Source organism: Marmota flaviventris, chromosome 10, assembly GCF_047511675.1.
Source record: "Marmota flaviventris isolate mMarFla1 chromosome 10, mMarFla1.hap1, whole genome shotgun sequence".
NCBI classification, from domain to species: Eukaryota; Metazoa; Chordata; class Mammalia; order Rodentia; family Sciuridae; genus Marmota; species Marmota flaviventris.
Window position 1 is genome coordinate 15,861,983 of NC_092507.1, and position 25,247 is coordinate 15,887,229.

The 25,247-nt window shown below is 60.6% G+C and overlaps 1 protein-coding gene across 3 annotated transcripts in view; it reads right to left on the reverse strand.

The window, feature by feature from the left end:
* The window catches only part of Hspg2 (heparan sulfate proteoglycan 2), a 90,445-nt gene that overhangs the window by 15,770 nt on the left and 49,428 nt on the right, over nucleotides 1–25,247 (reverse strand). For 2 of the 3 annotated variants that reach the window (XM_071617452.1, XM_071617450.1), the window contains exons 30-65: nucleotides 24,814–24,863; nucleotides 24,514–24,608; nucleotides 24,238–24,378; nucleotides 23,688–23,879; nucleotides 18,132–18,224; nucleotides 17,791–17,871; nucleotides 17,372–17,602; nucleotides 16,265–16,378; nucleotides 14,572–14,699; nucleotides 14,344–14,430; nucleotides 13,366–13,424; nucleotides 13,065–13,232; nucleotides 12,802–12,912; nucleotides 10,915–11,015; nucleotides 10,654–10,834; nucleotides 9,607–9,732; nucleotides 9,325–9,477; nucleotides 9,107–9,249; nucleotides 8,721–8,856; nucleotides 8,492–8,646; nucleotides 8,127–8,277; nucleotides 7,286–7,431; nucleotides 7,064–7,199; nucleotides 6,496–6,647; nucleotides 6,206–6,341; nucleotides 5,959–6,110; nucleotides 5,285–5,420; nucleotides 4,953–5,104; nucleotides 4,129–4,267; nucleotides 3,879–4,030; nucleotides 3,050–3,185; nucleotides 2,798–2,949; nucleotides 2,448–2,586; nucleotides 1,645–1,796; nucleotides 1,310–1,457; nucleotides 51–196 (exon numbers count right to left, since the gene is read on the reverse strand). In XM_071617452.1, coding sequence (XP_071473553.1) covers nucleotides 51–196; nucleotides 1,310–1,457; nucleotides 1,645–1,796; nucleotides 2,448–2,586; nucleotides 2,798–2,949; nucleotides 3,050–3,185; nucleotides 3,879–4,030; nucleotides 4,129–4,267; nucleotides 4,953–5,104; nucleotides 5,285–5,420; nucleotides 5,959–6,110; nucleotides 6,206–6,341; nucleotides 6,496–6,647; nucleotides 7,064–7,199; nucleotides 7,286–7,431; nucleotides 8,127–8,277; nucleotides 8,492–8,646; nucleotides 8,721–8,856; nucleotides 9,107–9,249; nucleotides 9,325–9,477; nucleotides 9,607–9,732; nucleotides 10,654–10,834; nucleotides 10,915–11,015; nucleotides 12,802–12,912; nucleotides 13,065–13,232; nucleotides 13,366–13,424; nucleotides 14,344–14,430; nucleotides 14,572–14,699; nucleotides 16,265–16,378; nucleotides 17,372–17,602; nucleotides 17,791–17,871; nucleotides 18,132–18,224; nucleotides 23,688–23,879; nucleotides 24,238–24,378; nucleotides 24,514–24,608; nucleotides 24,814–24,863 — 4,870 coding nt within the window. The remainder of the gene's footprint in view (nucleotides 1–50; nucleotides 197–1,309; nucleotides 1,458–1,644; nucleotides 1,797–2,447; nucleotides 2,587–2,797; nucleotides 2,950–3,049; nucleotides 3,186–3,878; nucleotides 4,031–4,128; nucleotides 4,268–4,952; nucleotides 5,105–5,284; nucleotides 5,421–5,958; nucleotides 6,111–6,205; nucleotides 6,342–6,495; nucleotides 6,648–7,063; nucleotides 7,200–7,285; nucleotides 7,432–8,126; nucleotides 8,278–8,491; nucleotides 8,647–8,720; nucleotides 8,857–9,106; nucleotides 9,250–9,324; nucleotides 9,478–9,606; nucleotides 9,733–10,653; nucleotides 10,835–10,914; nucleotides 11,016–12,801; nucleotides 12,913–13,064; nucleotides 13,233–13,365; nucleotides 13,425–14,343; nucleotides 14,431–14,571; nucleotides 14,700–16,264; nucleotides 16,379–17,371; nucleotides 17,603–17,790; nucleotides 17,872–18,131; nucleotides 18,225–23,687; nucleotides 23,880–24,237; nucleotides 24,379–24,513; nucleotides 24,609–24,813; nucleotides 24,864–25,247) is intronic. The other variant, XM_071617451.1, reaches the window with a different exon arrangement.

Genomic DNA, 25,247 nt, shown 5'->3' on the forward strand with positions numbered 1-25,247 from the left:
GAAGGACCGCTGGGGAGGGTGGCGCGTCCTGTTTTTCCCAGATTTCATACCTGGTGCCGGGCGGGCAGGCTGCCCCCTCGCTTGTGCCATGTGACCTGGGCATGGGCCTGCCCGGGCACCACGCAGTTCAGATCCAGGGTCTGCCCCTCGGCCACTTGAGAGGAAGAGGTCTCTATGCGAATGGGTGGGGTGCCTCCTGGGAGAGGGGTATAGCAAGGGGTCAGTGAGCAGGGGCTCCCACCCCTGTGTCCTTAACCCCTCTCCTGGGTGCCCTGATGTGTAGATCAGAGGCCACCTGCAGAGTGACTTTTCTACCTTCCCACTACATTTGGGTCTTGAGTAGGTGGCCTAGCCACCCTGGGGATGGGCGAGCCTGGAGATAAAGGTACCACTTTCTGGCCCCATTCCCATCTCCCAGGACCACTAGGGTCAGGGCTAAAGCCAGGAGCCCCCACATAGATCACTAACAGTTCCCAAACTCCAACAGTGTGTCCCTAAGAACATAGACCCCGGGGCCAGCCTGCCTGGGTCAAGCTCCTGTTCAGACACAAGGATCTTTAGAAAGCTGCTTCCCCTCGGTCTCAGCTTCCCATCTATATGTGGAGAAAGCACTCGTGCCCACCTCAGAGGGCTACGGGGAGGATGGGATAGTTACTGTGTGTCAGTCCACCAGGGCCAGCAGACAGCGAGCCGCCCACTCAGCCATGCACGCCCGGTCACGATTTCCGCTACTCTGTGGGCCCCTGGGCTATTAATTACTGTATACTCTCCTTTCAATGGACTCACTCTAAAAACCTTCATTACTTAGCCCCGTTATAGGCTCTGATTTCCATGAAGTCACGACAGGTTTGATGGTCACATTTTTTCCTAATGTACGGCTCCCGTAAGATGTCTATTGGATCACCCACAAAGTCACCCAGGGCTACCCCAGAGGCACAGGTTAGGGTTAGGGGACTCCCTGGATGATTAACAGTTAGACAGTAGAAGGCAAGAGCTCTACCACCCCCTTCACAATTGGGAACAGTGACATGTGAAAAGGCAAAGTCCCTTGGGTGACATCTCCAAGTAGGGACAGAGGAGCTAGGACTCAGGCCAACTGATGCCAGCTCCAAAGCCTGTGCTCTCAGGTCCTTGACATGGATGGGACCTCCCCCAGCCTCAGCCTGGCCCCTTGTCCTGGACCGCGGGAGTGGGCAGGAGGCAGGAGTCTGGGAGCGGAGGGCCGCTGGTCTTCAGATGCCCCCCTTTGCTGTTCCCCTCTCCACCCCCCTCCCTCTTCCAGGCTCCCAGGCCCCTCAGGCACCCTCACCAGGGACATGGCCGGCACTAGATCCAGAGGCCTGGATGGTGACCAGGACTGAGGCCTCTTGGGTGCCAGAGCTGCCCAGCACACGGCACACATACTCGCCCGAGTCAGCAGGGGACACCTGGTGCAGCCGGAGCCTGGAGCCGTAGGCCTGGGCAGGGCAGGACAGAGAGAAGGACCACCGGCCTAAGAGGCCAATCTGGAATCCTTGAAGGCCTCTAGCCCAGGTGGACGTGGCACCCCCCTGGGGCTCCCAGGCCTCTCTCTCGGGCAGAGTTAGCCAGGGCCCAGCCTGTGGTCAGCCAACAGTCCTCCCACCATTTCCTGCCGACCCATACCTGATGGTGAGTGGGCAGGCTGCCCCCACGCTTATGCCACGTGACCTGGGCATGGGCCTGCCCAGGGACCACACAGTTCAGCTCCAGGGACTGCCCTTCGGCCACATGTGAAGAAGACGACTCAATCCTGATGGGCACAGCACTGCCAGAGACTGGGGACACAGGAGCAGCAAGTCAGGGCTTGGCCAAGGTCAGATTTGAGAAGAGGTTGTGGGATCCGTGGCCCCGGGATGGTCTCAGTTAACACTTATTAATGACTCCCAGTGTGCCAGCCCTGTCCCCAGCCCTTATCCGTATTAACTCATTTAACCCTCACAAAGTCACATGCTAAGAGTGGCACTAGTCACATGTGGCTACTGAACACTTGAAAGGTTAGAAAAAAAAATTTTTTTTGTAATGCTGGGGATTAAACCTAGACCCTTATGCCTGCTAGGCAAGCACTCTACCACTGCGCTATGTCCCCGGCCCCTTTTCAAGTTTTATTTAAGTTCTCGTTAAGTTGCCCAGACTGGCCTTGAATTTGCAATCCTCCTGCCTCAGCCTCCCAAGTAGCTCGGATCACAGGTGTGCATCAGTGAGGTTGGAATGATCCATGTCCCCAGTTACCTGGCCTGGAGACTGAGGCAGAGAGGGAAGAGTAACTCCCTCCGTTCAGGAGTAATGCACCTGGTGATCTGACTCAGGCACCTTTGTGCAGAGCCCTACACTGACCACTACCCAGGTCTGAGGACTCTAATCACAGGGGACGCTGTCACTGGGTCCCACCGTCTCTCTCCTGGGACGAGGGTTTTCATCAGACTCACCAGAAGGGATGCTGGGGCCAGGGGCGACCGAGACCATGATGGAGGCCTCCTGGGCTTCGATGTTGTTGTTGGCTCGGCACACGTACTCGCCAGAGTCGGCCACGGTCATTTGGTGCATCCGCAGGCGGGAGCCGTGGGCCTGGGGGGGAGGAGAGAGGGGAGAGCTGAGGAGCCCGTGGTCACAGCTGGCTCGGGCTTCCCTCATGAGGCACGTGGAGGCTGCCTTCGGTCTACCCCAGGCCCAGGACGCGAGAGTGTTTAGGGCCTAGAAGAAGAAGCCCCTGAGCGGTCCCTGTGGTGCCCACCGCAGGGGACCAGGGCTCCACTTCCACCTCCGGGGCCTCGTCTACCTGGTGTCTGGAGGGCAGGCTGCCCCCACGCTTGTACCACGTGATGGTGGCCTGGGTCTGTCCAGCCACCACGCAGTTCAGATCCAAGGTGTCTCCTTCCACCACCGAGGGGGACGAGGACTCAATCCTGATTGGCGGGGAGACACTGGGCACTGGGGACAGAATGGGGAGGACGACACCAAGTCAGACAAGGCCGATGGGGCTGGGGACCTCTGTGCCACGTGCCCAGGCCCCTGCCCTCCACGCTCTCACCGTGGGAGGAGCCGCTGCCCTGGATGGTGACGATGAGCGAGGTCTCCCGGGAACCAGCCCCGTTACTGACGTGGCATACGTACTCGCCAGAGTCGGCGGGAGTCACCTGAGGGATCCGCAGCCGGGAGCCCACAATCTGGAGGGAGCAGGTGACAGTGGGTGGGGATTCTAATCACGGGGGATGCTGTCACCTGGGTCCCAGGTGTCTCAGGCCCCTCGCCTGGCCTGCCTCTGGGCCTGGGGGAATGGCAGCTCTAGTGTCTGTACTGTTCTCCTCGTCACCTCTCCAGAAGGCCTGCGGAGGCCCTGGCAGGGGTGCCCGAGCTGTCATATGTGTCGTCATTCAGCATGTCTGCCTCCCTTTATTTATTTTATTTTTAATTTGTTGTTGTTGTTGGTACCAGAGATTGAACTCAGGGTCCCTAACCACTGAGCAACATCCCCACCATTTGTATTTATTTTTAAAAATTTTAAGACTGGCCTCTAACTTGTGGTCCTCCTGCCTCAGCCTCCTGAGTCACTGGAATTATAGGCATGTGGGCCTGGCCTGTTCCCTTTAGACAATGAGCAGAGAGTTGTTTTATTTTACTGGGATCTGTGGTGCCAGGTCAGGGCTTGGCCTGCAGCGGCCTCTCGGGGAGGCTCAGTGGGTGAGCAGACCCACTGAGTTGGCAGGATGCACTTCTGTGTCTCAGAGGACTACGCCATCACAGACGCTCCATGTTTGTTGAATGACTAGATGAGCACAGAGGGGTACCGAGAGCCTGCCTCCCTGGCCCTCCCTGGCCCTCCCACCAGGGCAGTGTCCTCCTTGCCGCTGGCTCCGAACCTGGTGCCGGCTGGGTAGGCTGCCTCCGCGTTTGTACCAGGTGATGGTGTGGGGAGCTTGGCTGGCGACCAGGCAGTTGAGGTCCAGCATGTGACCATTGGCCAGCGAGGCCGAGGAGGACTCGATTCGCACGGGGTACACCACGCCCTGGGCTGGGAGGACAGGTGCAGGGCAGGGTGTGGGAGCTGCTGAGGAGGCGATGGGCCCCTAGCAAGCCCCCACCATTTGCCATGATCTCTAAGACACTTACGGTGGGAGGGGCTGGGGCGCTGCTGGATGGTGACAAGGACTGAGGCTTCCTGGGTGCCCGAGCCACTGACCACACGGCACACATACTCCCCAGAGTCGGCTGGGGTCATCTGGGGCAGCCGCAGCCTTGAGCCATGCACCTGGGAGGAGGGGCAGGTCAGAGCCGGGTCCTGGGCTTGTGGCCAGGCTCCCGTTTCCTTCCCTCACTCCCTCATGGCCCAGCCAGGGAGATGCACCACTGAGGATGGGCACTGGGGACAGAGGGGCGAGGACGACACAATTCCTGCCCCAGAGGTGGCACAGGGTCTAACCTGCCACCTCGCCCACGTCAGCGACTGCAGACACTTGGCACCAGGGGGACGTGGGGAACAGCATTTGCTGACACGCTCAGGGTAGGTGAAGCACAGCATGAGCTCATTTGGCCGATGAGGACATTAAAGATCAGAGAAGTCAAGAGACTGGCCTGAGTCACTCGGCAGACAAGCAGCCGAGCAGTAATGAACCTGAACATGCCTGAATTCAAAAACCATGATCCAGGGCTGGGGCTGGGGCTCAGTGGTAGAGCGCTGGCCTAGCACGTGTGAGGCACTGGGTACAATCCTCAGCACCACATAAAAATAAAAAATAAGAATACTGTGTCCACTTAAAACAAAACAAAAAACTGAGATCCTGTGTTTTTTGCTGTAGTGCTGGGGGTGGAACCCAGGGCCTCACCCACGCTAGGCAAGGGCTCTGCCCTGAGCCGCAGCCCGATCCTGAGCCTATGCTCTTTATTCTGCAGTTAGGAGCACCTTCCAGAACCCTCCTCCACCCCCCAGTTCCTACCTGGTGTCGTGAGGGCAGGCTGCCCCCGCGCTTGTGCCACGTGACCTGGGCGTTGGCCTGCCCAGTAACCAGGCAGTTCAGATCCAGGGTCTGCCCTTCAGCCACGTGGGAAGACGACGACTCGATTCGTACCGGCGGGGTGACCCCGAGTGCTGGTGATAGAGGACAGAGGGTCAGCCCCCCGCAGGACGTGAGAAGAGACAGCGTGAGTGGGGACAGGGGCCACTAGTTTCTTGGGAGGTGTGGACTGAGGCTTTTGGCCTGATCCTGCACAGCTAGGACAGGGAGTCCCTGAGTGGGCCCCCAGCCCTGTCCCCTCTATTGCCACTCACCAGGCATGGAGCTCTCAGGCTCAATGGTGACCAGGACGGAGGTTTCCAGGGGCACGGAGCCGCCCACCACTCTGCACACGTACTCGCCGGAGTCAGCAGGTGACACCTGGTGCAGCCTCAGCAGTGAGCCGTGGGCCTGTTGGGAGTGTGGGGTGAGGTCAGGGGGCGCCCCCGCAGCACCCCCAGAGCCCTGGAGAACTGGGGGCAGGTGAGCACCCCGCCAAGCCCATGCCCAGGTGGAGCGGCTCTCAGGTTGAGATGCACCCGCAGCGGCCACGCCGAGAATCCTGAGCGGACACCTCCTTCCCCCTTAGAGGCCTCCTGTCCTCGGGGGACCCCAAATTCTAAAATACAGTGTGGCCACAGGCCATGGCACTGAGGTGGGAGCAGTCCCTCGGGGCACTTCTACGCACTGGGCCCTGAGAGCTCTGCGATTGAACTTGATCCTTGGGGTAAGTGTCACCATCACCATGTTACAAATGCTAGAACTACGGCACCGAGAAACGAGCACCGGCCTAAGGTCACAAGTGGTGGACCGGGACTCACGCATGGGCTGGCGGGGCCTCGACTCTGGGTTCTAACCCTGCACAAGGTTAGGGGGGGCCAGGGCCTCAGTCCTCCTCAGCACCCGGTGCTACCCTCTTCTCGGCCCCTCTAGCCTCCTGGCTCTTTACCTGGTGCCGAGCGGGCAGGCTGCCTCCGCGCCTGTGCCATGTGACCTGGGCGTGGGCCTGCCCCGGCACCACGCAGTTCAGATCCAGGGTCTGCCCCTCGGCCACTTGGGAGGAGGACGACTCGATGCGGATGGGCGGGGTGCTGCCGGGGGCTGGGGAAGAGATCCCTGGTCACTCTAGTCCTCTTTAACGCTGCCCGGGCCTCTCCTCTTTCTGCATCCCAGCCCGGCCTGGGGGCCCCACTCACGATAGGCAAAGTTGGCCCCCGGGGTCCCGGTTACTGTGACTGTGATAGAGGCCTCCACGCCATTGCTGGCCCGGCAGACATATTCTCCTGCATCCCCTGGAGAGGCGTGGAAGATGTAGAGGCGGGAGCCACGGACCTGGGCGGCCATGGGAGGGAACATAAGATGGGGCTTCCAGAGCCCAGGAGATCCCCAGCCCTGGGCTAGGAACTGCTGGCCCCCCAGTCCAGGAGCCAGGACCCCACCCCCCCCACCACCCAAGGCCCCTTCCCATGTGCCAGGAGCTGAGTACCTGGTGGCGGGCCGGGAGGCTCCCCCCACGCTTGTACCACGTGACCTGGGCATGGGTCTGCCCTGCCACCACGCAGTTGAGGTCCAGGGTCTGCCCCTCGGCCACTGAGGGGGATGAGGACTCAATCCTGACGGGCGGGCTGGGTCCTGGGGCTGTGGGGACAGGGTGAGGGTAGCAGATGCTCCCCTGGAGGGAGACCTGTGCCACCCGGAGCTGCCTCTGCCTTGGGCCTTGGGGGGTTTGTTGGCCTGGATTGGAAATGCTCAGCTCAGTAACGGAAACAGCAGAGCAGGCCTTGGGCTGAGCCTGGCGGAGCAGAGAGAGGAGGCGAGATGAGGAGGGAGCCGAGCTAGGAAAGGAGGAGGCAGGAGCAGAGGCCGAAGCAGTGACGGGCACAGAAAGCCGGTCAAGGAGACGGCAGGTCACTCAGGCAAGCGGCCTTCCTGGGCAGGCCCTGAGGCCAGCTCCAGGTGGGCTCCCTCCCCAGCTGGCAGCAGGAGTCACTTGGACCCCACACCCCTGGGTGGCCCTCAGCCCCGTCCAGCACTCAGTGTCATCAGTCACTCACCAGGGATGGAGCCAGCGGGCTCGATGGAGACCAGGACCGAGGCCTCCGAGCGCTCCGAGCCGAGGACCACGCGGCACACGTACTCTCCCGAGTCCACAGGGGACACTTGGTGCAGCCGTAAAAGTGAGCCGTGGGTCTGCGTGCAGAGGAGGGTGGGTTGGGAGGAGACCAGTGCAGCCCCGTCCACCCCCTCTTGCAGGCTGGACCTGGGGGCTGTCGTACCTGGTGCCGGGCAGGGAGGCTGCCCCCACGCTTGTGCCACGTCACCTGGGCCTGCCCCGGCACCACGCAGTTCAGATCCAGGGTCTGCCCCTCGGCCACTTGGGAGGAGGAGGACTCGATGCGGATGGGCAGGGTGCTGCCTGGGGCTGGACACGGGGTGGATCAGAGGCCTGGCGCCTGAGCCTCAGCCTGCAGCCCTGGGCAGAGGGCCATGGCGGAAGACCAGGCCCCAGCTTGGGAGGGCTGACTCGGGGCTTCTCTGCAGATGGAACCACATCTTCTAGCTCCTTCCCTCCCTGTCTCCAGCTTGGGGCTCCAGGTCCATCTACCACTGTGACCTCTTATGACGAGGTGGTAGGAAGCCACCCAGAGATGCGGAGAAGTCACGTGACTGTCTTCTCCAGAGCGTTCACCACGTGATCTAAGCGCTTTCCACTGACACCGTCTCATCTAAACCACACCACAAACTAGTAGGTAATCTAGGAATGGTACCGTCTCCATTTCACAGATGAGGAAACTGAGGTCCCCAAAAGGAAAAGAACTGGTTCAAGGCTGATAAAGAGAGGAGTCAGGACTAGAAGCCAGGTCAGCCCAACTCCCAGCTCAGAGTTCTGCCCTGAGGCGCTGCTGGCTGCCAACCTCCTGCAATGGTACCATCACTGTGGTCCAGCCAAGCTGGATCAGCCCTCTGGCCCTGGCCCCTGCTCCCTGAGCAGGCAGCAGAGGGCCAGAGCCTGCCTGAGATGTCCCCTGTCCCAATGCCACTGAAGATCACATCTTCCCCGGAGTATCAGGGAGCCCAGGGCTCAGCCGTCCTGGCTGGCGGTCCCCAGCTTCTCACCTAGGGTGTGGTTGGGGCCCGAGTGGGTGCTGTGGGGGACGGAGACCATGATGGAGGCCTCCTTGGGGCCCGACTCCATCTCCACTCTGCAGACATATTCTCCAGAGTCCGCTGGTGAAACCTGGGGGATCCTCAGCCGGGAGCCGTGCACCTGGGCCAGGTGGGGACAGAAGGGAAGATGGACAAGCATGTGGCCGCTGCTCCCTGTGGCCTTGGTGGTTCCGCCATCAAACTCTCGTGGGCTCTGCTCTGAGCCACCCACCCAGGAGCGAGGAGGGAGGAGGGTAGCGTCCACCCGCGCACAGGCCGGCCCCAGCCAGCGCCCCTGCACCCTGGAAACCCCGCCAGAGCGTGGGGCCTCCTACCTGGGCGTGGGGAGGCAGGCTGCCCCCTCGCTTGTACCACGTGACCTGTGTGTGGGCCACCCCCGCCACCACACAGGTGAGGTCCAGCGGCTGCCCTTCCGTCACAGTGGGCGATGAGGACTCGATCCTGACGGGCAGGGAGCTGGCGCCCGAGGCTGGAACCAGAGGCGGGTAAGCGGACCTCAGGGAGCCACCCGCCCTCCCCTCCCTCGGCCCCCAGGCCCCGCACCTGAGAGGACGACCACCTGAATGCGGGCCTGGGCGCTGCCCGCGGGGCTGGTGGCCACACAGAGGTAGAAGCCAGCGTCGGCAGCCGTGATGGCCGGGATGAGCAGCGTGGCGATGTCCGTGCGCTCGGACCTGGCCTGCCACACAGCCAGGGGCTCAGCCACCCGAGGGCCTGCCTGGCCCGGGCAAGCAGGGAGGACAGGCGGAGGGGCGCCCAGGCTGTGGCAGACCCGGGGCCAGTATCAAGGCCCAGCCGGGCACCAAGGGCAACGGAACCAGGCCGGGGTGACGGCCCGGGCCCAGGGTCCCAGGAGGGAGTGCAGGGAGCCAGAGGGGAAGAGGTGGGCATGGGGGCTCTCGTGGAGGTGGCGGCCTGGGAGATCTCACCTGCGGGGGGAGGCTGCCGCCTTCCTTCCTCCAGGTGATGGTGGCACTGGGCACACCCGCGGCCCTACAGTACAGCCTGACCGTCCGGCCTTCGTGCACCTGGGTCCTCTCCGGGCTCACCTGGACCCTGGGCCCACTGCCCCCTGCAGACAGTGCCCTGTGAGAACAGTGCTCGGGCCGCCCACAGCTCCCGGCCGCCCTCAGCCCGGCCCGCTCACCGTGCACCTGAAGCATGGCCCTGGCCACGTGCTGCCCGGCGCTGCTGAGGCCCCGGCACAGGTACTGGGCCTGATCCGAGGCCTCGACCGCTGGCAGGCGCAGGATGCCACCGTGAATTTGTGCCTTCTGAGGGAGCTGGCCACCAGGGCCCCCTAGCGTGGAGGTGTGGAGTCAGTGCTGACTGGCACTGGCCTTGCTCAGGCTCCCAGGGGCCAGTCCTGGCCCTGCCCTCCCACCTGCAGGACGGTCAGGCCCCGAATGTCACTGCGGCACAGCCTCACCTATCCACTCGAGGGTGGGTGTGGGGCTGCCCGTGGCGCTGCAGCGGAACTCGGCCGTCTGCCCGGGCTGCACCGTGAGCTGTGGCGGGTGGATGGAGACCACGGGAGCAGACGAGGAGCCCGGGGCTGGGGGAGAAAGACAACGTGGCAGGTTGGGGAACAGAGCTGACCGCAGTCAGAGCCCTGCCACTCTCTGCTTTGGCCCTAGCCCTGCAGGGCCAATTGTTCACCCAGTGGCCAGAGGGAGGAAAACACCAATGGGAGCCAGGCACAGTGGGGGCACACGCCTGTGACCCCAGTGACTCAGGAAGTTGAGGCAGAAGGGTCACCAGTGCAAGGCCAGGCTGGGCATGTTAGTGGGACTCTGTCTTAAAATAAAAAAAGGACTGGGGATGTAGCTCTGTGGTAGAGAGCCCTTGGGTTCAATCCCCAGGACAAAACTGAAACAAAACAACACACACAAACATCTGTATGTACACATCTGTCTCAATGGGACCTTGTTACCTCGCTTTGTGAGATCTGCTCATGGGTTCCCTATTGCTTTATAATAAAACCCAATCTTCCTCTGCTCCTCCACATACCGCACACTTTCACCTGCTTGGACCTGAGGGTTACCCACTCTCCCTCCTGCAGCCTTAGCCAGGTGGGTCTCGCTATTCCTTGGCCACAAGCTCCTGCCTCAGGGCCTTTGCACATGCTCCTCCCTCTGCTCTCTAATTGGCTCTGCGCCTTTCTCTTCAGGCCTGGGCTTAGGCGTCACCTGTACAGCAGCCCAGCTGCAGCAGCCCCCTCCCCGTCCCCTGAGCTCCTTCCCAGTAACCACATGCGATTTGTCTGTCCATTTATTCCCTGGCTATGTGTGAGCTCTCAGCGTGGATCTGCATCTCAGGAGCATTGAAATCCTGTTTGTCCTTCTGGTCCCTGCTTCTTTGGAGGCCCAAGACCAGAACCGGCATACTCTAGGCACTCAGAAATGAGAAATGGAGTGCAGTCCCGGGGCTGGAGGGGTGTGGGGGCGGTGGCTCGGGCGTGGTGACATGGGGCTACCTTGCACGTGCAGCGTGGCCGTGCCCTTGTCCATGGCGAACATGTTGGAGCCCGTGCAGACGTAGGTGCCCGCGTCGCTCAGGTGCACGTCGCGGATGGTGAGGATGCCGTTGAAGTCCATGGCGCGGGAGGGCAGCTTCCCGTTGTGCAGCCGCGTCCACACCAGGGTGTAGGCGGGAGACTTGAGGGTGAGGCCGAGTGAGGATCACGTGGAAGGTTCAGAGACCCCATGACAGACCCCGCCCTCTCCTGCCAGCCCACCTTGCTCTTGGCTGTGCAGATGAAGGTGACGTCCGCCCCGGGGCGCACGCTCTGGCTCCGCTGCTCCTCCACCGTCACCGTGATGGGCTTGCTGGGCGCCTCTGTGGGGACAGGGAGCCCTCAGTGAGCTGGGGTCTGTCCTGTGACCACATTTTCTTTCTCTGTCCCCTTCTCTGGGGGTCACTTCTTTCCTGGTCCAGCTTAGATGCCACTCACTGCCCTGGTGCCTGCCGCCCCCGCCCCAGGCTGAAGCCAGGCAGCTGCACCACCCCCTCGGTACCCAGAGCCTCGCCCAGGAAGAGCCCCTGGCTCCAGCTCAGGATTCCAGGCCACAGAGGAGCTCTTAACACTTGACACCTCACTAGAGCGAGTTTCCCCATCTGGTTCCAGTGTCCATCCTCCCCAACGGCATTCCACACCCTCGGGCTCCCTCTGCCTCCCAGCCACCCTCTGTGCTCACAGCTCAGGGCTGCTCACACACCTGTTCCCGTCTTCCCAAATCCCCAAATCTACCCGCTCCCTCCTCCCTGGTCCCTGAGGGATGGACCCTCCTCCTGCCCACCCCCACCCCACCCGGCACCTTCTAAGACCTGTCCCAAACACGTCCCGCCTCTGGTGCCACACCATCCTCTCCTCTCCGTCCCTGCAGGGTTGGTCTACTCTACAGATCAGTGTGTTCTGGAATTTTCCAGTTCTGGACCCCGTGTTTCTCCGTAGAGCTGCTACCCCACTTCCCAGCCTCCCTTCAGAGCCGAGCCCCTCGAAGAGCCTTCCAGACCTGCCACTTTCCCACCCACCTCCGCCTCGCTCCGCCGGGTCTCCGCCTTTCTCCCCACTGACGACCACTCTTGTCTGACCCCAAGGTTATCTGGGTCTTTATCTCACATCCCGGGGCAGCTGGCCAGCGCCTGCCCCCTGCCTCCCCGCTTCCCGAGGCCATCCTCCTCAGCTGCCTCCCACCCCACTGGCTGCCCCCTGCAGCTTTTCCTGTCCTTCCTCTTTGACTTGACATGTGCCACCTGGAGCTCCCTGCAGCTCTGTCCTGGGCCCTGTCTTGCAGTCACTGTCCCTGGGCGATCGCATTCTGCACTGTGACTGTTGACACCATTCTGGGGCCAAAAGCCCCCAAACTCACCTCTCTGGCAAGGACCCCTTTCCTCAGTTCAGACTCATACATAAAAACACCTGGTTGACAAACCCACTTAGGTGTCTCCCCAGCACCTCAAGCTTAGTGAGTCCAAGCGAAACTTGGGGTTCCCTCCAACCTGCTGCTGGCCCAGGCTGCTGTGCCCCAGCCCTGACTCCAGTGCCCTCCGGCCTCCCTTACACCAGAGGCTGCCTTCCTTGGCACAGGGCTTTCCTGGGGCCACTGGAGCCCACGGCGCATGCTCTGTGGTGGGACAGAGGCGCAGGGGAACTGAAGCTCTGGGAACAGGCGCAGACCCCAGCTCCTGGGGGCAGGGGCAGGGAGATGCTGAGATGCTGAGATGCGTGCTGTACCCTGGCTCCACGGAGCCCAGACTGTGTGCAGGGGGAGGAGCTGCTGGTGACAACACACCTCCTCCCCCTGCACACAGTCCTGTTTCGGCTCTGTTTGCAGGAGCCCAGATGAAGACACCTTCCAGGGGGGGCCTTCTCCGCTCAGTAATGGCACCATGTTTATGCAATTCTGGGATCTAGACCCCGGGGAGCAGCCTCCTCTCCTGCCCTCCTGATCACAGTCAAGTGCTGCTGATTCTGTGTCTTAAACAGACCCTGAATCCACCGCCCCTTCCTGCCTCCACAGTCATGGCCTTGTTTGGGTGGCCACCGTCCCTTCCTGGTACATGGAAGCCCTGCAGCCCCGCCCAGGACAGGCCACTGTGAGTCAGGGAAGAAGGGACTCACCAGTGACCAGCAGCTCTGCCCGGCTGGTATTGGCGTGGTGGAGGTTCCGACAGGTGCAAACGTAGACCCCGGCATCAGAGGGCTGCACGCTGGGAAAGTGCAGTTCGGAGCCTGGATGGGGGGTGGGGGGAGGAGCTTGTGAGCGCAGATGTCCCTCTCGGCCCCCCCTGCATGCAGGGATAGGACCTGAGCAGAGCAGGGACAGGCCCACATCTCCCCTCTCCCTGGGGTGACTCCGGGGTGAAGATCCCAGCCAAGGCTACCTTGATGTCGCTGCTGGGTGCTGCTGGGCACAGGCCGCCCATCCTCACGGGTCCAGTAGAAGTAATGGGGTGGGCTCCCGCTGACCTGGCACCGCAGGGAGTGAGCGCCACCCTGGGGCACGATGCTCCGAGCAGGGTGGACCTGGACCACCAGTGGGGCTCGATCTGCTGGGTTGGGGCACAGAAAGGAGAGGCCGTTCCAGCAGGACACCCCCTCATCTCTCCCAAAAGCCGGTGTCCCCCAGGCCCCCAGGTTTCCTGCCTTGCCCATTACCCCCACCTGGGCTGTGGTCCCACTTACCCTGTGGCAGGCACCGGCCCCCTGGCACGTTGGGGTTACCTGTGTAACCCGGGGCACACCTGTCAGGAGGAACAAGCACCGGCTTTGTCAGGCCGTAAGGGACCCCGTGGCTCATGGTGGACTCGGGGAGCCAGAAACTCAGCCAGCTGCCTAGTGTGGGGTGAGGTGGCTCAGGGCTTTGGAAGGAATTTGGGGACCAAACAGTCCCCAGCACAGGGCCTGAGCTGAGAAAGGGGAGTGTAAGGGAGCATAATGAGGAAGGAGGGAACAGCCATTCCACAACCGTTTATTAGGCAACTACTATGTGCCAGGCTCTAGGTGCGTAGTGAATGTGATGGAGTCCTTGGCTTTGCAGAACCAACTAACTGGGACCCCGACCTGGAAACACCATGTACAGAGTTGGGCTAAGGGCCAAGCAGGTGTTAGCTCAGGAGGCTTCCCGAGGATGGGACTCTGAGCTGTATCCCCCTAGAGCGGGCTGTACTCTTCCTTCAGAGGACCGATTACAGTTTGTAAATCGTACACTCGTGTGATTATTTTTTCCCTCCCTTCCTATTCCAGGTGGCAGACTCCGAAAGGGCCGAGATGGACTCCCCTTGGCTTACTACTTTTATCTCCAACAGCTCTGTGTATACATGGCCCACAGGAGATGCTCAATAAAAACGTGTTGAATGAGGGAATGAAGCTAAGAGAAAGTTAACCAGGAAGGGGAGGGTTTAGGGGCAACAACCATTCTGTGCAGAAGGAACAGCGTATGCAAGAGCCGAACAGCAAGAATTCAGAAAAACTCTGTCCAGCTAGTGTGGGAAGTTGGGTGTCAGAAAAAAAGCATGCGGGTCCTAAGAGGTGTGGGCCTGTCCCAAGGGCAATGTAAGTCCTAGAAGGGTTTGGGGCAGGGAAGGCACAGGACTCTGTCTAGGGCTCTCACCCAGGAATCTACCATTTGCTCCTTCCCTGTATCTCTCGTTGCAAACTTACTGCTCGCAGTACTGTCCAGTGTAGCCGGGCTCACAGGCTGTGCAGCGGTAGCCACCGGCTCCCAGGCTCTCACAGGTGCGGGAGAACCTGGGGATGAGAGGCAGAGGTCAGGCCGTTGGAAGGAAGTCCAGTCCCCATGCTGCTCCCTCCGCTCCTGTCCCGAAAGCCAAGGCAGCGTCCTCCGCCCCACAGAGGGACTGGTCCTGGGCCTCGAGTAGGGGCACCCACATGTTCTCCGGGTTGGTCAGCGGGCAGGCGCAGGGATGGCAGTCCTCGGGCGTTCCGGCCGTGGCGTCTCCGTAGTAGCCAGGTGCACACAGCTCGCAGAACTCCCCGGCAGCGTTGTGTTGGCATTGCTGCAGGGACAAGGGTGTCAGACACCAGCCGCCAGGTGGCATTTACCCTGAGCCTCGCACTTCTGCAATCCCTCTGTCCAGAAAGTCCAAGTTTGTGAACTTATCTTACGAAAATCACGGAAGGGCACAGTTTCATTACAGGGACAGTCATTCAACTCCGAGGTGTTACAACACCCTAAACATCCCAAAGCGGGGAACTGGATCCATTAAACACTAAATCCTCACAAACAGCTATCAAAAAGGACGGTGTAGATTTTATTTCATGTATTCTTCTCCCTAAAGACCTACGATCTCAAAAGAAAGCAAAGGTGTACACCTGGGTATCTGGGGATAGAACTTTGAAAACACATGCTTCAACGTGACAACGTGCAGGCTACGTATGCTCCTCCAAAGAGACGCATGTGTGTTGGATTAACATAGTATGTTCTTTGATCTGTGTTTTTAGCTCATGGCTCTATCAACCAGCTGGCCCCTGGTCAGGTACCCAGGAGAGCCATACACACACACTGCCCTGAAAAGCCAAGTATTACAAAAAGTTACATTATGGAAAGATATTCAGGAATTACTACAAGAAAACATTCGATTATTAAACACGATCCCATGTGTATTTGCAGAATGAAGAATATTAAAAAGCATGAATATTGCTGGGTGTGGTGGTGCACACCTATAATCCCAGCTGATTGGGAGGCTGAGGTGGGAGGAAGGCAAGTTCAAGGCCAGCCTCAGCACCTTAGCAAGGCCCTAAGCAACTTAGGGAGACCCTGCCTCGAAATAAAAACTGGGATATAAAGGGCTGGGATGTGGCTCAGCGACCCTGGGTTCAATCCCTGGTACCAAAAAGAAAAAAGAAAAAAGTGTGAATATTCAGGGCCGGGGAAGCAGCTTGGTGGTAGAGCACTTACCTAGTATGTGTGAGGCTCTGGCTTCAATCCCAGAACCACACACACACATACACAAACGCACACACACGCACATACACATGCACACATGCACACACACGCACACACACACACACAAATGTTAATATTTGCCCAGGAAAGGAGCAAGACAGCGTCTCACTCCAGTGCTGACAGCGATTCCCCCAGGTGGTGGGTGGAGGGGCTCTTAACTATCCTTTTGGTTTCTCTCTATGGGCTGGGCTGGGGGGTGGCTCCGTGGTGGGCGCTTGCCCAGCAGACCAGAGGCCCTGAGTCCATCCCCAGCACTGCCAAAAAACAAAACAAAAAAACCTGCATTTAAGGAAAAAAAAAAAAAAAGCCTTTGTAGTCTGACTTCTACGGAGAACACGTCACTCGGTGATAAGGAATAAGATAAAATAAGAGCCCAAGATCTCTTTATAAAGGAGCATGTTATCCCATAGCTCTGTCCTGCCCGCCACATCCACAGCCCCTCGGTGACCTTGCCAGCTGACCCACGTGCTTGGCCACAGGCCATACCCTGTGACCTTGTCCCTGGATCCAGGCCTACCTTACCAAATTCCCCCTCCCACCCACACGCACCCTAGGACGGCCCCAGGCCCAGCCAGCGGCCCCCGCCAGCCACCCCTGGCCTTGCTAGCATCTCACCGAGCAGGCCCCGGTCTCTGGGTGGCACAGGTCTGAGTGGCCGTTGCATTCACACAGCTCACAGTGGCCGAGGTAGAGGCCGCTCCCTGTGCGCGTGTAGCCAGGGGCGCAGTCCTGGGGACAGAGCAAGTTGGGTCTCTGTTACCAACAGGATCCCACCTGGAGCCAACAGACCCACACCTCCCTCCCATCTGCCCCCTCCAGGGTCGAGACCCTGCTGGCTCTTGGAGCCCAGCCTCCCCCCACGTCCCCTCTCAGCAGCCCTCTGCCCCCATCTCCTCTTCACTCTCCTGCCGCTCCAAAGCAGGGACAGTGTCTGCCCACCCTGCCTGGTACCCCTGCCCATCTGAGCACTGTGGGACCGTGTTTGTCCCTAATGGGACGCCTTCTCCACCCCAGGACTCTGTTCCTGGATTTTCTTCTGGTGGGAAAGGTTTTTACTGAAGAACTTCACCCCAAAGTGGGAAAAGCAGGTTGGAGAGCCCTAGATGGGAACAGACCCTTGAAGGTCCCCATGATGACGTTACACTCATTAAACAATGTGAGGGACGCCACGCACAGCGCTGGGGACGTTGGTATACAGCAGAAACTGGTCGGCACAGGTGTGGAAAGACCCTCTTCCCTGTCCCTCCCACAAAGCCCCCAGGCCCGCCCTCCCTGTACTCCAGAGGGATTCGCAGGGCAGCTCCCCCCACTGGGGTGCAGAAGCCGCCCCCAGGACATTCATTCCCAGGCTCCTCCTGCAAAACGCCTTAGACTTGAAAACTGAGAAACAGGAAGCACAGCTGCTGGCTGGGGGGGGTGGCGCTCTGCTCCTTTCCCTCCTGTCCACCGGCCTCCGCGCCAGTGTTAGGACAGACTGGTCTCTGGAGTCCCTAGACCTGGGCTCAGACTGGCTTCTGCCACATGCTGGCTGCGTGTCCCAGGGTGGACCACGGACGTCACCGTCCTCTCTTACCTGTGAAGGGGGTGACCGCCTGGACCTCGGCACCGAGAGGATGCGGTGCAGGGGACCCCTAGCTACGGCAGCAGTCACGGCTACGGCAAGGCCTCGGACAGCTTGCTGATGCCGTCAGGTGCAGGGCGGCTGGTCGTCCACACACTCACCTGGCAGGACAGGCCCACGTAGCCTGGGGGACAGCGGCACTCCTCCACCTCCAGGGCCCGGGGTCCGGCGGAGGGCCCCGGCTGGGCGACCTCCATGCTGATGGCACTGATGCTGGCCGCCAGCGGCACCGAGGAGAACGTGGCCCGGACCAGGAGCTCGTCCAGGTCGGCCAGCGCCATCAGCAGGTGTTCACGGGTGGCCGGCTGCCCGTCGGGCCGGCGCCAGAATTCCTAGGTGGGGGCAGCAAGAGTGGGTGAGGACACCGGGCTCTGCCCGTCCCCCCTTCTAGGCACTGACCCAGGGCTGTGAGGGGAGGGCGGGGGTGAGGGGCAGGGACAGCGATGCCAATGCCAGTCTCCAAATCAGAGCGGAGGGTGGGGTAGGGTCAGATCCAGTGCCACGGCCAAGGGCCCCTCACCTCTCGGAAGACGATCTCATAGCTCTTCCCCTCTGGTCCCTGCAGAGCCGGCTGGGTGGCCACCAGCATGATGTTGTTGCCCTGGAGAGACGCGGGGGGGTCAGGAGGGGAGTTGAGTGGCTCTCAAGGGACCGCCACCTGTCTCAGACCCTCCATGCCACTTGGCCTCTTGTGCTCTGCTCTCTGAAGCTCCAGCGCCCACCCCCGTCTGCTGTCCCCCATGCCCAGCGGGTGCTGTCCACCCAGGCAGTGGGGGCCCTGAGCCTAACCCCCAGGGCTGAAGAACGGACACCTGGAAGGTGGGTGGCTTCCACCTGCCCACCGAGGAGTCCAGCGCTCACCGTGATCTGGACGTCGGGGTCAGAGAGCGGGCTGCCCTGTGGGCCTGCCCTGTAGGAGAGGGTGTACCGCAGCCGCCCGCCGTAGGCCGCCACCTGCAGAGAGGCAAGTTCCCGTCACAGGCTGCCCTGCCCTCCCGGGAGTGGGCTTTGACCACACAGGGAAGGTCGGGCCCCAGGAGGCCTGCCCACCGTGCTGCACCTCCCCTCCCTAGGAGGCCAGTGCGTGGCCTGCAGCTGCTTGGGGAACAGGCCATCTCTCTGTCCCTCCCAGCCTCACACACGGAAGGACGCAGAGTGGCTTCCCTCCGAGCTCCCCGCTGCCTGAAGGTCCAGTCAACGAGCTTCACGCCCCTTTTCATTTACAGGAATTTCCCCCAAAGGGGACAAGGTAACGGCAGTGACCGCCACGGGAAGTCTCAAAGCTTCAAAAGTTCTCAGTCGAGGGTGGGCAGAGGCTAAGGGTGCCCTCAGAGGCCTCGCCTCCTGCGTCGGTGAAGTTTCCTCTGCCCAGAATCCACCCTCCTCTGGCTGCAAACCACACGGGGCTCTTTAAGGAACGATGCTTCCTCTACACGCAAGAGCCCTCCTCTATTCCAGGGGCCTGGCCCTACTCCTCCAGTCCTGGCCAATCTGCATAGCCCACCACTCCCCACTCCCACCCTGGATGGACAAGGGAACCTGGCACTGCTCCTTCTTCTGGACAGACAGAGACTCCCTTCTCTAGTCAGACAAGAAGCTGGAAAATGGCACCAACTGAGCCAAAGCTCTGCTGAGCCCCTGGATCCAGCCACGCCTGATGCTAGATGCCCTTGGATTCTGCAGTTTAATGAGCCAATAGATGGTTTGTTGCAGACAAGCCTGATGGACTTGGGTTTCTACTGGCAGGAGGGGAAGAGTTTTGGGTTTGCATGAGAGTAGCCGAGGCTCCAGCTCGCCCCACTGGACTTTCCTTTCTCTCTTCAGCCACCGGGTATTGAGCTGACAGCTCAATACCACCCCGTGACGCCCACCCCACCGGCTGACCTGCGCGTTCATTCAGTGGTGAGCACTACCCAATCACCTGCTGACTACCTGCCAGGCCCTGGGCTCCACAGGCCCTGGGGCTGCTCTCTGCAAGCCCGGGGTGTGGTTAGGGAGGCAGGGACAGACCCAAACAACAACAGAAGCCCCTAGTCTCCTATTGACTTTGGATGCCAGCAAGATCACAGCCACACCTAGGACCAACTTTCTAGCAAGTAGTGGGTGCACATGGCGGCACAGTGACTGAGGGGGAGGCCTCTGCAGCCTGCAAGACCTAGGCTCCAACTGCAGCTCTGCTGGCTGTACGTTCTTGGGCAAGTCACTTAACTTCTCTGAGTCCCACTTTCCTCAAATGGAAACAGGAGTAAAACTAATACTGAGAGGCATCATGGGGACTAAGCAATTCTGGACACGTAAAATGACGTGCTTGGCACAGTGCGGAGGACGCACACCACGCTCAACCACTTGCCCTCACCTCCACTCTGGCTCCAGGAGACGCCCCTACACCTGCGCCCCTTGCCCCGGTGGTCTTGGGGTGTCTCTGAATGTTAACTCATCCCATCTTATGTAGACGCTGAAGAGGCCCCTACATAGCTTTGGGAACCAGGCAGAAGCAATAGCAATGCCAGCACTCAAGTGAAACCCAGGCCGATGATGTCAATAACAACAGGGACAATGACAGGAATGACCATCAGACCAGGGGCGAGCTTTGGGAGGCCAGGCCCCTTCTGCTGGTACATGACACAGCATGCAGTAAGCACTTTTTGTGTCTGTGTACCAGGGATTTAACCCAGGGGCACTTAGCCACGGGGCCACATCCCCAGCCCTTTTTACTTTTGTTTAGAGACATCGGGTCTGAGTTGCTTTGGGCCTCTCTAAGTTGCTGAGGCTGGCTTTGAACTCATGATCTCCTGCCTCAGTCTCTGGAGAGTGGCTGGGACACAGGGGTGCGTGCCTGGCGGCAGTAAGTACTTAATGCTTTTGGAGTGAAGGAATGCCCTATCAAGAGGCACTACCAAGAACAGCAGCTGGACACAGGGTCAAGGGAGCTCAGCAGGGCTTGAGAAGCCCTTGCAGGTGAGACAGCCGGAGGGGCCAGGGCCAAGCCCCAGGGAAGTCCCCTTCCCGCTGAAGGCCTCAGTCCCCCGATCCGAGCCACAGAGGGCTCTAACAAAGGACCCTCTGACATTTTAGGATTCTCTGCCCCCTGTGACCCTCCCGATTCCTTGTTACCTTGTCCCCCAGGAAGGCTCGGGGCAGCTGCCAATACCAGAGACTTCCAGGAAACAGAGAGAAGCCTTCGTGGGAGAGAGAGAACTAGGACAGAAGGGCGGGCGGTGAGGGCGCGGGCAGGGGCCGGGGCCTGCGGGCCACAGCGGGGCAGGGGGACAGGACCAGCCCGCCCCAAGCTCAGGTGCTGACCCCTTTCTCCGAGGAACTTGCCTCCCGCTCTGGACCCGGGCACCCCAGCTGCTCTAAGTGTGGCTGGGGTCAGCATCTCCCCAAGCCTGACCCCAAGATTTAAGCAGCCTGTCGGGAAACACTGAAGAATGAAGTGCCCTTTCACGCACATTTAAAGATGTACCGCAGCATCACTAAGGGCGTGTGATCAACCTAAAGGGAAACTGGACAGAAATGTCGGCCCAGGCAGCGGAGAGATTATGAAGCTGGTTCAAAGCAGCCGGAGTCAGGGTGGGGTCCCCTGGTGGTCGCCTTGCACATACCTGAGAGCTCACTGGGGAAGACAGGGCAGTAAAGGAGGAGGAGGAGGAGGAGGAGGGCGAGGAGGAGTGGGACCCGGGAGCTGCTCGCAGGGCAGGCTGGGGGCGAGGGGGCAGCCCCCGGTGAGGGGAGTGGTCAAGGGCGGCAAAGTTGGCAAGGAGCTGCCAGATCTCAGCGTCCATCCGCCTCTGGGCCTCGTCCACCTGGGGCACCGGGAGAGGAGGGATGGAGGAAAGGAGCAGAGACAGACAGAGATGATGCCCGTGAGGGAGGCTCTGCCAGCCCCCCCCCCACTTCTGTGCACAAAGGCCAATGCCCGCTGCTCCGACAGAACCCCCTGCTCCTCAGGAGCCAGGTGGGCACATCCTGGGATGTGCCAACTGACTACAGGCTGCCCCTGTTGGGGATATGCCCTCCAGAGGGTGCCCATCAAGAGGCGGGCAGACAGCTCTCTGCCACCAAGACCAGAAGTGCTGGAGGCCGCCCGGGCATCTGGGCAGGGGATGCTGCCCTTCAGGCCTGACCCTCCACAGGGGCTCATGGCACCAACCCACACCATTTTGTGGCTCTGGAATGTTTCTAGAACTCAGGAATGGACTGGGCACCAGGAGGGGCCCAGATGGGTATGGGGAAAAATGACCCGGGAAGACCAGGGTCTCAGTCAAAGGCTATTCCCTGGGGCCCGACAAGCCTGGCCCAGCCAGGCCTGGGTTACCTGTGGTGCCCGCTGGACCTGGCCCCTGCCCTCTGGGGGTCCCGGGATCCTCCCAGATGTCATGGCTGCCCGCCACTGCTCCTCTGAGAGGGACGTGCGGTTCTGACGGGGTGGAGGTCACAGGCCAGCTCAGTCCCTCAGGCTCCCAGAGCTGGAGCCCTGGGAAGGATGTGCTCCTAGGACCCAGTGGCCAGAGGGGCCACAATGACTGGGAAGAAAGGTGCATGCTCCCCTGTTTGGGTTGGCACACGGGTTACCCCAGGTGCTAGATGGGCATGTGCACCTGGGGGTGTTAGTGGTTGCCTGGGGGCAATGCCAGGGAAAGCTGGGGGACCAGGTATGGTCACAAGGATTAGCGTCAAGTTAGTTTCCCTGCCACCTCGATCACTGTCCTGACCTCAGGTGGTTGGCACCAGGATCAGATGACACAGCCAGGGAGGCAGCCAGAGGCACATGCCCCTGGGCAGCAGCGAGGGGCTGGACACAGCAGTGCCCTGACCCCGGGGCCGTGGGAACGGCCTGAGCTCATGCAGACCCACACTGTCTTGGGCACGGGGCATCTCCACACGCAGGGCGAGGGCACCCAGGAACACGCCATGCCTGTCACACCGGCGTCACACTTCCCACAGCGAGGGCCTACCTGGTGAGCCCAGCGCATCCGCGCCAAGTATGCCTCCCTCTGTGGGGCGTGAGAACCGCAGGAAGGAGACAGAGAGAGGTCAGAGCAGCAGGACAGGGCACAGGGAGGCCAGGAGAGAAGGGACCGAGGAAGGAGAGGGACTGAAGGTAGCCAGCTGTGCATGGGCAGGGGACTTGGCTCTGCTCATGGAACAGGACAGAGCTTCCCCTCCTAAGTGACCCTGGGGGCAGCTGCTGGAGCACAGGTCAGCAGGGGACTCCTGTGTCAAGCCCCACTTCCTTTGGGTCCCCAGGATGGCAGACAGCTCCAGGAACACCAGGGAAGGCTGCCCCGGTGTCCACCCTAGACCCCTGTCCCCATCACCATCCCACACCACCGTCCCTGGACCCCCTTCAGAGCGATAAAGACAGTCATCCCAGCCTAGCTAGTTTGGGTTTTGTTTTGGTTTTTTTTTGGTACCAGGGACTGAACTCAGGGGCACTCGACCGCTCAGCCACACCCCCAGCCATTTTTTCTTGTATTTTAGTTAGAGACAGGGTCTCCCTGAGTTGCTTAGAGCCTTGCTTTTGCTGAGGCTGGCTTTGAACTGAGATCCTCCTGTTTCAACCTCTCGAGTTGCTGGGATAAAAGGCATGTGCCACCGCACCTGGCCATATATATATACTTCGAGACAGCTCCTATATATACACACACATATTTGAGACCAAGTTGCTTAGGGCCTTGTTATGTTGCCAAGGCTGGCCTTGATATTTCAGCAGTGCCCTGACCCCAAGGATTTCAATCCTTGCACCCCAGCCTCCTGAACTGCCGAGGTTACAGGTGTGTACCACCACACCCGGCTAGTGTAGCACTTTAAGGGCAATCTGAGTTTGAATCCTGCCACTGCCACCTAGGAGCTGTGGGACTTTAGAGAAGTTCCCCAGTCTCTCTTGAGTTTGTTTCCTCATGTAGGAAATGGGGCAGTGGGACTACATGGCTCATACAGTTGTGACTTATGAAACGCGAAACTGCTTGGGACAATGCCTAACATACAGAAAGCACTGGATAAATACGCCCCATAATAAAATTACTACACCCAACACCCAGCACGGAGCCTGCGGGGTAGACAAGTGAATTTAGAGGGAGTAAGTGAATGAAACGGAAATCGTGTCCCATTTGTCCCTGTGTCTCAAGGGCCTGGCCTGGAGCCTGTTTGCTGGAAACTGCACAAAAGCTCATCACTGTTAACAGCTGAACACACAGTGTGCCAGGCACGGTCTCCAATCCTCCAGCCACCCGGAGTTGAGGGCTATGAGGAGGTGTCCTGCCAGTAGATGGCAGAGCTGAGGTTCACCCCCAAGGTCACACACTGAACCACGATGTGGTGGCCGCCCACCAAGACTCCCCTGGGGTGAAGTGTGTCTGAGTCCCCATGGACCCAGGTGCTCGGGGAGGGTCTGCAGCCCCCCACGGGTCCCACCTTGTCGCCCTGGTAGGCCTCCGGCAGCTGCCAGTAGAAGGACTCATGGCCAAGTTGGGCGAAGTTGGCGAAGGAGAGCTGGGCGCCCTCGGGCACGGGCTCCACGGTGAAGCCTCCCGTCAGGCGGCTGTTCCGCTGAGGGTTCACCAGGGCAAAGCCTTGGAAGTCCCCAGGGGCAAAGCGGGTGTCGATCTGGCAGCAGAGAGAGGATCAGGTGTCAGTCTAGTACAGGGCAGGCATATGGGGACAGGGGACAGGGACAAAGGTTATCAGGACAGGAAATGGGGCCTGCTGAGATCAGGGGAGACGTAGGGGTGGGGGCACATCAGGGTGGAGGATGGGGAGATGCAGGGCTCAGGCTGGAATAGGCAATAATGGGGGCACAGGGAGGGTCTTAGGACGGGGGTCAGTGTCACTGGGCGTGGGCCTGGGATGGGCAGTACTGGGGGCTCAGGGATGGCTGTCCTCACAGGGAGCCGGGACTTGGCTGCGCCAGGCTCCTGGCTGGCCTCAGGGAGCAGCAGGGAGTGGCGGGCTGTGTGGCTCTTACCAGGTGGCGGGTGTAGGAGGAACTGGCACACTGCTGGGTGACTCCCATGCAGAAGCAGGGCAGGCAGCCGTCCGGGTGGCCGGCGCTCAGGTGGAAGTGGTGGGGCCGGCAGCGGCTGCAGGTGAGACCCTCCACCTTTGCCTGGGTGGGTGCGTGGAGCATGCGTGTGGGAACTCGGGGGTCTCCCCATTCCCAGCAGCAGCCCCCGCCCCCCCAGTCCCCGCCCCCAGGGGCCGTGGAGTCCCTCCCACTGTGAGGTGCAGGCCCGGCACTGACCTTGCACTGGCACTGACCAGCAGCATCACACTGGCTGCTGATGCTGCCCTGAGGGTCACAGCCACAGCCTATCCCCTCTGGTGGTTGGCCATCTCCTGAGATGGAGGAAAGCCACAGCTGGAGCCCCCAAGCCCACCCAGCACCCCCAGCCCCACTGCTGAGCATGCAACCGCACCAGGCACCCAGTTCATCTCTGAGGTCAGAGGGGTAAAGCCACCGGACCCAGGTCACAGGGGAACAAAGGATCTGCCCTGGCTCCACCCGGGAGAATGGGTAGCCCGACCCTACAACCCTACTCACTCCGGCAAGGCTGGCCCTGGCTCGGGTTGCCATAGTAACCTGGGGCACACCTGCAGAGAGAGCAGAATGCTGGGGAGCCTGAGAGGGCCAGGCCTGGGGTGGGCGCCTGTGTTTGGACTCCATGTCCCCCAGGTGCTGGAAGAAACCATTTAGCCCAACTCATCCATTTTACAGACGGGGAAACAGACGGGAAAAGGGCAGGAATGTGCTCTAGGCAGTGGGTCAGCCAGATGGGACCTTGGCCCCAGGACCTGCGGCAATAGGGGTCTCCTGGGAAGAGGGGTCAGGTGGGGCAGGGGTGCTGGGGCTTGAAGGTGAGCTGCAGGCCAGCACATCCGAGGCCTTCGAGGCTCGGAACACCTGGCTGGAGGTGGAGGCTCCAGCGAAGGGAGCTGACTGCCTCTGGGGGCCCGTGCAAGGAAGAGCGGGAGGCC